The sequence below is a fragment of the Peromyscus eremicus genome, chromosome 5 (assembly GCF_949786415.1).
Source record: "Peromyscus eremicus chromosome 5, PerEre_H2_v1, whole genome shotgun sequence".
Lineage (NCBI taxonomy): Eukaryota > Metazoa > Chordata > Mammalia > Rodentia > Cricetidae > Peromyscus > Peromyscus eremicus.
The window spans coordinates 62,666,792-62,678,854 of NC_081420.1; the positions used below are offsets into that span (position 1 = coordinate 62,666,792).

At 42.9% G+C, this 12,063-nt stretch overlaps 1 protein-coding gene across 1 annotated transcript in view; it reads right to left on the reverse strand.

Moving 5' to 3' along the window:
• Positions 1–12,063, reverse strand: part of Frmd4a (FERM domain containing 4A) — a 175,627-nt gene that overhangs the window by 75,305 nt on the left and 88,259 nt on the right. The window contains 1 exon segment of the mRNA XM_059263573.1: positions 276–359. Coding sequence (XP_059119556.1) covers positions 276–359 — 84 coding nt within the window.

Sequence of the window (12,063 nt, forward strand, 5' to 3'; positions counted from 1 at the left end):
GGTTTTATTCTAGCCCAAGCTATCCTGGAACTTACTGTGTAGCCTATACTGGCCTTGAACTTGCAATCTTTCTGCCCCATTCTTCCCAAATGCTGGTATTATAGGCATAAACCACTACCTCTGACTCTGAAAGCAGTTGTGAACATCTAAGTTCCCTGACACAGCAGGGAGTCCAGGAGGCCTGTGGGAGCTGACAGAGTCGGGCTCAGTGGTCTGAAGCCTGAGCCCTCCTTGAAGACTTGTCTGTGAGAAGGTTCTGGGATGGGGAATCTTACCAGTAGGCCAGGGAGGGGTGCTCCTTCAGGGCTTGGGTAGGAAGGGCTGGCAGCTTTTTTAGGTCACTCCTCACCACCTCATTGCTGAAAGAGACAGTCAAGAAACAACACATCACCTTCTGAGAAAATAATCACCCTGCTTCTTATGACGTGACTGACTGAAGGCCCCACATCTGCTCCCTTATAATGAATGGCAAGTGACAGGTGAGGGGGTTGTTTTTGTTTATGTGATACAGAGGGGAAAGAACACGGACACACAAGCTGAGGAGTCTCCTTTTCCAGTGCAGAGCCAGGGATACACACGTTGACAGCCTCACAACTGCTGCCCTCACAGAGACCCTGACTGTGTGCTGGGGTCTGAGCAGCATTGGGCAGCAATGTGGGAAGAAAAGGATCCCAGGGGGGTGGACCCAGAAGAAGCTTCCAAGGCCCCTGCAGCTGGGTGCAGATTCCAAGAAGGGCAGACTCTCTCCCCATTCCTGAACCACCTTTGGCCTCTCTAGACTCACCTCCTGCTGGAAACTGTTCCGTCAGTGTGATACATAAACAACCTTTCCTTTGGACAAGCTTGGAGACTACTTAGCAAGTGTGAGGCAGATGATCTGGGACTGTGAGGAGGGCTGATGCAGCTGGTCCTGGAACTGAACTACCATCTCCCATAAAATCACACATGCTTGGGGTTAAAGATAGTTTAAACTCCGCTGGTTCAACCAACCTTCTTCAGATAGCTAATTACCCTCTAGAGTGCCAACATGATCAACCTTTGGCACTGGAACAATGACTTTATCATCTACAAAGTTCACACTTGATCTAAGTAGTCAGAGTTATAGATATAGTCTCAATACAACTCTTAATATTCTAAGTAAGTTCACTCTTTTGTGTTGGGCTATTCTTATGGCTATGTGACCCATAGTCTAAGGGGTATACACACCTGTGCCTATTCACTTAGTAGTTTTGCACGGTCCCCGCTATCTATACCCACACTCAATTTCTAGAGCTATTAACAGTATATACTTGGACATGGTTCTAGTATCTAAATAGTGTTTCCTTAAACTGGCCTACTCCCAAGCCTCAAGTTTACCAGCTGGGCTTGCCAGGGTTCGTCTTGTGGAGGCTTGCATTAGATCCATAGCACTAATCTGGGATATTGGCAGCTTTTTGTGTTGCTCATATAGAGCTGGGTAAACACTGGCCATCAGGAGCTTGGACTTTACCACATACAAGCAAAGAACAGGAGATCAATAAGTAAATAGGAAAGAAGGAAAAATTAGGAGGAGGCAAGGGGAATGGGATGGGAAGGCCACAGATATGGGTACCAATATCCTGGGGTGACTGGAAAGTAGTCACCCTTAAACCTACACTGTCAACCTAAGGATCAGAAGTTCTTTGTACCCCGAGTGCAAAACAACACCAACAGCAATGCCCTCAGCAGCTCCATCACCAAATGCAAACGGGGAAAACCATGCCAATAATCCAGGTTCATTTCAGTGGTGTCTACGAATCATGCAGATGTTTAGTAACTTTAGAACTGCTGGCATCTTCCAAATTTACTAAGAATAAGAACAGGAATGTTCATGTATTCATCTTCAAGCAGCCAATCAGAAGGGAATTCTCAACTTGGAATGCTTTGACTCAATGTATCCAAGTGCTTAGTAATGAAAGGGTTTGTCATCTACTGGCCAATAAGCTAGAGTCCTCAGTGTTAAAAAGAAAGTACCGGGGGAGACGCAGATGGGATAGAACACAGTCCACACCCAACTTGTGTTCCCAGGTGGATGAGACGAGAGACATTCATTCAAAGATAACTGGCAGTGTGGGCAGAGGAATAAAGTTAGAGCATGTTAACTTAAACAAGCAACACGAGAGTTCCGAGAAGATGAAGGCCTTTTTTTGGGTCTGGTGTAAAAGTGGGCTTTGGGGCTGTGTGAAAAGGGGTACAGAACTCATATTTACAGTCAAGGCAGCTGAGTAACGTGATTGGAAGAGCTCAATTAGTGTGGCTTGTATGTAAGGGACAATGAGACTGAAAAGATAGAATTTTGAGGACCTTCCATCATAGCTTAGTAAGGTCCAAGGAGATTTTTCAAAGAGGGAAACTCCTGGTGTTTAGGAAAATGAGATTATCAACCATGGCTTAGAATTACATGCCAGGGAGGCACAAGGTAAGCCAACATTCAGTTGTCCAAACACTTGAGAATCCACAGGGGTGGACAGAGGGTCTTATCTGCCCATTTAACTGTGGATACTTGAACACAAAACTTTGGCTCAACAGGTCATTGGTGCCAAGGGTGATGTCTTAAATGTCAATAGGCTCTTTTGCTGGGTACGGTTTTATTTGTTGGGACTGTGAGAAGCAATGAGCAATATCTTTACGGAGCTGAAACCTGAGTTCAGGCTCCTCTCTCATCACGTCTAAAGTGTATTTGGGGAAGGAACCCAAGGAGGAAGAGATCCTTTTCCCTACCAACCACAGGTTTGTTGGCAAACAAACATTCCCAATGACAGCCACAGGCTTCACTTCCTTGCTGAGGCTTGCCATGGATTCTCTTGCACTCCTCCAGGGCAAGGTTACCCAGAAACGTATATGGAGAAGTCACCAGGGCGTGAAGCCTGTCCAAATCCATTAAACTCTGGAAGGGATCCACGACTCCCAGGCATCCCCAGAGGATGAATCTGTAGAAATGCTCTGCCTTTTTTGCTGTTTATAAACACCTGCAGTCACTTAGAGGTGTCCAGCCCTGCACAGGGCAACATGTGCAGCTGGAAATAAGAAAGTCTAATGTTCTAATGTTCTACAGCCGGGTTGTGCCTCTGCTCTTAGGAGCCAAGAATCATGGGCCTGGTTAGTACTAGGATGGGAAAGAGTCACCCCAATGGGAGAGGTGGCTGCTTGGGACTCTACAAGGCTGTAGCCTAACACATGCTGGAAGTTCCAGTCTTGTCTGGGGACTGTCATGCATGCTGTCATTATCCCCGAGTTCAGGATGACTGATGAACACTAGCTTAAAACATACTGTAAAACAGTTCACGGTCATACTCTGTTTTTAGAAATCAAAAAAATTAAAAAGAAACCTCTTAGATAATCAGTTGTTTACAAAAAAAATCCCCAGTCTTATTTTTAATATCTAGATTTTATATACAAAGTTTAGGTAGATGTTATTGTTGCCAGTATAGAAATGGTATTTCAAGGCTGTGCTGGTTTTTTTTTTTTTTGGGGGGGGGAGGTATGTTGAGAGAATGTGCTTGTGGTTGGCTACCTAAAACATGGGAAGTGAGAGTAATCTACAGGAGAAATAAAAAGATCTCTAGCAATATGACAAATAGAGAACTTGCTACATCACAGAAAAACATATTTAGCAAAGATACATAAAATAATCAAGGACAAGTTTAGGCACCAGAAAAGGGTTGGTAAAATCTACCATGTGTTTTCCTTAAAGAAAAGTCTAGGAGGAGCTGGAGAGACGGCTCAGAGGTTAAGAGCTAAGAGTCAATACTGCTTTTGCAGAGGCCCCGAGTTTGGTTTCCAGAACCCACATCAGGTGGCTCATAACCACCTGTAACACCAGCTCCAGGGGATCTGATGCCTCTTTTCTGGTCTTCACGGGCACTGTACTCATGTGCACACACACTATAAATACAAAAAAAAAAATCTTCTTTTAAAATCCGGGAAATAACATTTTCAGGAAATTCCCCTTGGGTCAAATGAGATGTCCATACATTGGAGGAGAAACGGGGGTCTCTGGGGTATGCTTAGGGCAGAAGCACCTGTCCTGAAATCACTGTTTCAAAATAAACCTAGTGTAGCACAAGAGAATCATCAGAAACTCAGAAACGGTGAGATCAGAATGCTATGTGAGCACCAACCAAACTCTGCATATTTGATGAGCATGTCATGAAGCTATGGTTCTCCAGGGAAAGAATGTTCTTGAGTAGGACTATACAATCCTTTGCACACATTTCCAAAACCCACAAACCTCCAGGAAACAAACTTTTCTTAACCTATTTGGTAGCAAGGCCATCTTTTAACTCAAGGGTATGTTTTACTATGACTTCCACCTGGCAAGAACATTCATCTTCCTTTTTCTTTCTCTTCCTCCCTCCTCCCCATCCTCCTCCTTTTCCTGCTTCCTCTTCCCCTTCTTCCTTCTTCTCTATCCTGACCCACTCCTGACAGGGTCCAGTCTCATCTAGCTGAGGTTGGCCTCAAACTCCCTATGCTGCCAAGGTTGATCTTGAATTTTAAAAAAAATATCTTTATTTAATACGTATAGATGCTTTGCCTGTATGCACGTCTGTGTACTACATGTGTGCTTGCTGCCCATGGAGGACAAAGAAGGCACTGGATCTCCTAGAACTGGAGTTACCATAGAGACAATCATCTGTAATGGTCACGTGGGTCCTGGAAATCAAACCTGGGTCCTCTGCAAGAGCAACTGTTTTTACCTGCTGAGCCATGTCTCCAGTCTCTGACCTTGAATTCTTGATCTTCTTCCCTGTACTCCATCCCTCCACCAAATGCTGGCATTACAGACACACACCACCACTTCTGGCAACATCTGTGTTTTTGCTCAGGGAGAGCCATCTCTTGGATGCCAGCCCTGCCTGGTCAGGGTGTTAATTCCCACCTGGGACCAGCCCTTAATCACTTGTCTGGGATCTGAGACATTCTGAATCGGGAAGCACTGGGAGCCTCAGGGTTCAGGTATGCCCTGCCAGTCAGCATTCCTTTATTCACTTGTACAACGAACCTAGAAAACTCCATGATGCTTAAGAAGTGAAATTATAGACTTATCCTCTCCTGATCTTCAAGAAGGGTGCAAGAAACAATTCTTATCCTTACTTCTTTCTTCTTCCTCTCTAAACCCGCTTTGTTTTCTGACGATGAGCAAGGCAACACTGAGATTATAATACACAAAACAAAGAAAAGGACGCCAGCACGCGCATGCTCATTTCCTTCCCACCACATGCCTGCCCAGGTGTAGGGAGAAGGTTCAGGGAAGCTGATGGCTTGGAAGATGTCACCAAGATCTTCCACTTCGGGGCTCATGTATATGTGAAATCTTTGTCTTTGCACTTGACATCTGCAGACCAAGGAAAACATCTGGAGACTCAGAGATTATTTTCCTCCTTGGGTTTCTGGATTTTGGACATGTACCACGGGCTAACGCTAACATCTTAACACGTTCATGAATTATCTATCCTTTCTGATGCTAATCGCTCAGTTATATGGGTATTCTTAAGTCAATCTAGTTTTCCTAGGCTTCAAGGAAATTCTTGTGAACTTCTCATTTAGTTGTAAATGCATAAAATGCAAAACAAGCTAAGATTTCTTTCTGTAGCCTGTGATTTCAGGCAAACAATTCTACTCAAAGAGATAGAGAAAACAAATGATTACCCCCACAATGTCAGCCTTTAACTTGGGAATCTCAACTCTGAAAATTTGACACAGTGTCATGACCATGGACCTCTGTGCTCTTCAGAGTTCACTCAAAATGTGATACCGAGATTAAATCCATATTTAACAAAAGAGTCACAACATAAAGTCCCCTCCTTCCTTTATAGCTGAACAATTCCCATAGGATTTGAATGGTATCAACTTGCAAAAAAAAAAAAAAATCAATGTATTTTTGCGCTTTGAAATGTAAATCACACATCCAAAAGCTCAAATGGACTTCCCTCACAAAACAAAGCTTTCTGGAAACGTTCATAACTTTTCTGTGCGAACACTTCACTCCAAACTCTCAGATTCTGTTCCTGTTGGAAGCTGCCACTGGTGTGACAGAGTCCTGCTGCTTCTCAATTACGCGTGGCTCTCCGGGTCATTTTCTAATCATGGGAAAACTCCAGGCACACCTCTTTCTTTTCAAACAAGCGGATATATGAGAATCATATTAATTTCAATTCACTGAGATGAGAAGTACACTTCAAGTCTAACATATGACACCTTTTTTCCCTTGGGAAACTTCACTAAGGGAACTGACATGTTGAAGTGTGATAGAACTGGTTAGGTTATGAAAGCTGTATCCTACATGTAAACCATTACTAACATAAATATCTGTGTTATTGTCTTTGTCTTCAATTTCTCCAGCCAGAGGAGAGTGGCAACTATTTTCTCTTTCATGACCATTCAAAAATTGTAGGAGGCAGGTATGACAGTGCCTATTTGTAACGCTAGCACTCAGGAGGCTAAGGCAGGGGATCCTGAATTCCAGGCCAACCTGGGCTACAGAGTGAGACCCCATTTCAACTTTCCCCATCCCTCCCCCAAATATCCATTTGTATGAAAATAGACACCAGATGATCAAAATGTCTAATAACGACTTATAATACCTGAATTTGCTGACTTAGATGCAAATCATTTGTGTAAATAAAAAGCTACGGCTTAAGTAATCTGCAAACTTTGATTTGTAGTTGTGGTGGTTTGAATGAGAAACGTCTCCCATAGGCTCAAGGTGTTGTATAATTGGTCCCTGGTTGGTGACTGTTTGGGGGAGGTACAGCCTTGCTGGGAAAAATACATCACTGGGGGTGGGCTTTAAGGGTTTCTAGCCTTGACCCACTTCCCGTTCTCTTTTTCTGCTTCCTGTGCATGGATGAACATGTGAACAGTCAGCTTCCTGATCCTCTCACCATGCCATACCTTCCTGCCATGATAGCCTCTCTATCTGTCTGGAACCAGAAGCCAAAATAAACCACTCTTTCTTCAGTTACTTTTGGTCATGGTGTTTCATCATAGCAACAAAAGAGTAGGCAACAAAACTGTGTTGTTGTAAAGCTACCAACCCTCAACCCTGGAAGGTGGGCAAGGAGATACACTGTCTCATCTTCTGAAAACTAGCCATTGATACAAACGCACATATCATGTTTCAAAGATGTGTACAAGAAAATGAGATCTTGTCTTTTCTGGGAATTTCTAAAATACTTGCTCAAACCCATGACTTACATTCTCTGGCTTGACTAGAAAGACTTCAAAGCCCAGAATTTTTAGAGACTAGTAAGCCCATTTTAGTTTACATTAACTACTAATGCACTTTCAAAGGGGGCAGACCAGATTTCATAAGTGAAAAGAAAAAAAAAACTCAAGAGAATACTGTTTTTTGTTCACCAAAGTTTCTTTCTCACTAGACTAGTGACCATACAGTCCCATGGTTTATAGGAGATAAAATATTAAAAGGTCATTATGCGCTTTGCTTTTAATTGCTCTCCCAGGGACCTAAGAACATGTGGCTTCTGGGAGTTAGTGGGAATGTTTCAGCATAAATAAACACTGCAACTCCTCATTTGAAAATCAACCTCTTGTGTTAATGAGGGCTGCTGCTTGTCTCTATCGATAGAGCAATACATTGCTCTATTTCCAAAAGCAGGGGTTTCCTTTTGAAAAGAAACACAATAGAACCCTACAGATGCTATCTCAGGGATACAGTAAGATTTCTTCCCAACCACTAACCCCTGGCCCCATAAACCCAGATTCTCTCACACAGACCAGCATTTAATTGTGCAAAATGTTATTATGGCTTGAATTTGAAATGTCCCCCACAGGCTAATGTTTTGAATGCTTGGTCCCTAGATGGGGGTGGACATGCTATTTTGGATGTCTGGAAACTTTGGGAAGTGGGGTCAAGCTGAAGGGAGTAGGTTGTCTACTGGGGGAGGGTTCTAGGAGGTAAATGACCCAGGCTACTTCCTGTCTTGTGTTCTGCTTCCTTTAAGCCAGGTGTGAACACTTCCTTCCACCACACACATCCACTACCACGATGTTTTGTACCAGTACATGAGGTCAAAGAACCATGGATGGAACCCTCTGGAATGTGAGCCCGGATGAGTCCCTCCACTCTTTGGTTGTTTATGCAGGTATTTAGTCAACAGTAGCACAAGAACTGGTAACAATATCCTACATGCTAACTCCCAGCTAGTCAACCAAAATCTCCCTTCTTTGCCTTTCAGGACTGTGTTTTTCTGGACTGCTGAGTCTGTTAGGGCTTCCTATCTTTCCCTGCCTCTCAGAGTGTGGAGGAATTTGTTAAATAGAGAGTCCACCAGATGAACATAGTGTAGTGCGTGGACCTTTAAATGGAATTTCTTTCCTGTGAGTCTTTTCCAGTTGGCTTACGGATGCTAACACAGCTTGTGTTGCGGGAACTTGCTGTAGTGATTAACATCAGCTCCTCTAGTCTCCTGTAACAAAGGTATTTCCAGGTCCTAGTAGAGAGCCCAGGGCAGCAGAGCTTTGGTAATTCCGTTTTAATAAACCTTGTTACCAAAACATTCTATGGAACAGATGTTTTCACTTGTCCCAGGTGACTCTTCCCCCATCCCATGAAAATCACTTTACTCTAATCAGATCACAAATAAAAACACCATGCAGCTAGTTTACGGAAGCCACTCAAACACGTGTCAAACTGGGGACACCTCAGTACATTTTGTTCCACGTGGCTCCAATGGCCATTCTGAAGTGACGGCGCTTAGCTTCATGTTTTTCAATTTCACTATCAGTTACATTTTATTCCCTTATCTATCGTGAAAAAAAGACAAGGAAAACTAAAACAGAATGGAAACTAGAGAGGAAAAGAAAGTCATAACCTTATAGCCTCTTTCATGAGCCATGTGTCCTTCTGGCCTGTAGTACATGAGGATTCTGTATGTCAGAGGTGCTGTGGTTTCTGATATCAATGATTAATGGTGTTTCAACTTCGAAAAATGTTTAAGATTATTATCATAATTTTTGTTCTGTGACAGAGTACTGTACTCCATAGCCCAGGTTGGCCTGGAGCACCGTGTGTAGTCCAGGCAGGCCTTAGGTTCGAGGCTGTGTGTAGTTCAGGCAGGCCTTAAGTTCAGGGTGGTCCTTCCGCTCCAGCCTTCCCTGACGAGCTTCCATGACCAGTGAAAAATAATTATTTAAAAAGGTGTTTCTATCACATTTCCAGAAAGTTCCAGAGAGCTATTGAAAGTGAAGATGTGGTGAATCTCAAGATTAGTATAAAGAGATGGGTCAGTATGTGTGTGTGTGTGTGTGTGTGGGGGGGGGGTTTAAATAACTTTTCTTCATGAAAAAAAAAATGTTCCCAAACAAAAATAAAAACAAGTTATTGTCCCTAATGGCTTGTTTAGTTCAGCACTGTGATTATCTCCTGTTAAGTCAAATTAGAATCTCACTTGAAAATTTGGATTCCCAGTAGGTTGATTCAATGAGTGTTTTTTTTTTTTCAATGATTTAGCAAGAAATAGATACTACTTTTCTACAGTAGCTCAAGGATTTTTAAAAAGATATTAAATAAAAAACATCCCATTGCACGGTGGTGGTGCACACCTTTAATCCCAGCACTTGGGAGGCAGATGTAGGTGGATCTCTGTGAGTTCAAGGCCAGCCTGGTCTACAGAGTGAGATCCAGGACAGGCACCAAAACTACACAGAGAAACCCTGTCTTAAAAACAAACACAAAAACAAAAACAAAAACAAAAACAAAAAAACATCCCAAGAGGGGTTTGGGAGGTGACTCGGTGATTAAACCACTTGCTGTGCAGGGATGAGACCTGAGTTCAGATCCCCACCACCCATGGAAAGAGTCAGGCATGGTGCTATGTGTCTGGGATCCCAGCTGGGAAGAGGAGGCAGAAGGATTGTAGGGATTCAGTGGCCAGTCACTCCAGTTAATCAGTGAAAGACTCTGTCTCAAAAACCAAGGTGGAAAGCATAAAAAAGGGCACTTGATATAGACCTCTGGTGTCTATATGCACATGTACACACGTGCCTTCGCACATACATACATACATATATTCCACAAACAAAAAGGGCTGAGCAGTCAAGAAACTGGGACATTGTAATGAATAAACCTTGTCTGCAGGCAATATCTGCGAGTTGACTAACATTGATCCATGATGATTCCATGAAGACTTTTTGGTTTTATTCTGTATTGGGCCCACCCCACCTAACATTAGCTCCTATAACTGCCCAGATTGATAGCTCAGAGGCTATTCAATTGTTTTCAGACAGAAATGCCAACTCTGCTCACTTCCTGAATGGTGACACATGCGATTTCTTTTTAAACATGAACACACATCAGGAAACGAAGCAAGATTATTTGTGCTGTGCTGAGGAAAATAGTACAAGTGAGAAAACATTATTTTTAGATAAGACTATTTCCTAACCCTTTAATGATAGCATACAAATTTGTCTACTCCGTGTCAGACTATCAACACGCATGATACATTTTTTTCTATCATGGGCACTATTCACTTAACTGTCTATATCTCAGCCATCGGTTTTCAGCATTGTTAACTCAACATTTCATTATCACATTAAGAATACTGGTTGTGGAGCACAAACCTTTAGTCCCAGCACTCGGGAGGCAGAGAAAATCCTATCTCTGCAAGTTCAAGGCCAGTCTGGTCTACATAGTGAGTTTCAGGACAGTCAGGGATATATAGAGAGGTCCTGTTTCAAAAAACTCTAAGAAGAGGCTGTGAGCCTTTCTATCGACCGAAAAGAGAAATATGCAAGAAAACCCTTTGGGATGTGCTGAGCAAGAAAAAGGGCCTCAAAGACAGAAGAGCCCAGGAGTGGCTCAGCAGAGCTGTTCTTGTTCAGGGTTATCCCTGTATCAGCCTCTTCCTACGGACACTCTGTCAGCACTTCAGCCTCTCTCCCTCGCAAACATAACCTCCTTTCCCTCATGCTTCAGTGAAGGTGTTCTTATGGTTTCTATGTCCTGTATGGTTTTTAATACTCATTCTCCACAGGTAGAGTCAAATCCCACTTGATGAACTGTTGAGTGTAGAAAGGCAGTGCCCAGGGCAAGGTAGGTTTTTAGGAAAGGGACAGATTCAAGACCCTCAGGTTGGGGAAGACTTTATTTCAATATGCAAGTTTGTACACCACATTAATGCAGTGCCCTTGGGGGTCTGGAGAGGGTGTCTAATGCCCTGGGGCTAGAGTTATAAATGATTGTGAGTTGCCATGTGGGAATCAAACCTAGGTCCTCTGGAAGAGAAGCCAGTATTCTTAACCACTGAGACATTTTTCCAGCCCCAGAGTTACTTTGGCTTTTGTGTGAGGTCATTAATTTAAATGGCTATTTGACCACCTAGACTCTATGGCATCTTGGAATTAAGCCTTGGATCCTGTGCTACACATACAAAAGCCTTCTCCGAAGGTCTGTATTTCTTTCTTTTTTTAATTAAATCATTCTTTTTTTTTTAAAAAAATTATTTATTTATTACATATACAGTGCTCTGTTTGCATGTTTCCCTGCGAGCCAGAAGAGGACACCAGATCTCAGTACAAATGGTTGTGAGCTGCCATGTGGTTGCTGGGAATTGAACTCAGGACCTATGGAAGAGCAGTCAATGCTCTTAACCATTGAGCCATATTTCCAGCTCCTGAAAGTCTGTATTTCTAAGCTTATTTTTTATTGATGTTGTTGAGGAAAACATATTTATGGCAGGCAATGCTTACAAATTAAAACCCTTCAGTTGCGCACAGAACTAAGGTAAAAGAACCATGTATTAATGACTAGTGTCAAAATCGAGTTTCTACAAAACTAAGCTATGCAAACAGCAAATCTAAAATGCCTGTTGTTCAGCTACCAAACCAATATGGTGAACTCCGGGGTATGGAGAATCTTCTCAGAAGTGGCCCTCAAGAGGCACACATAAGAAATGAAGCAGCAAGCTGGCCAGTGGTGGCACACACCTTTAGTCCCAGCACCTGGGAGAAAAAGGCAGGTGGATCTCTGTGAGTTCCAGAGCTTTAGGACAGCCAGAGCTACACAGAGAAACCCTGTCTTGA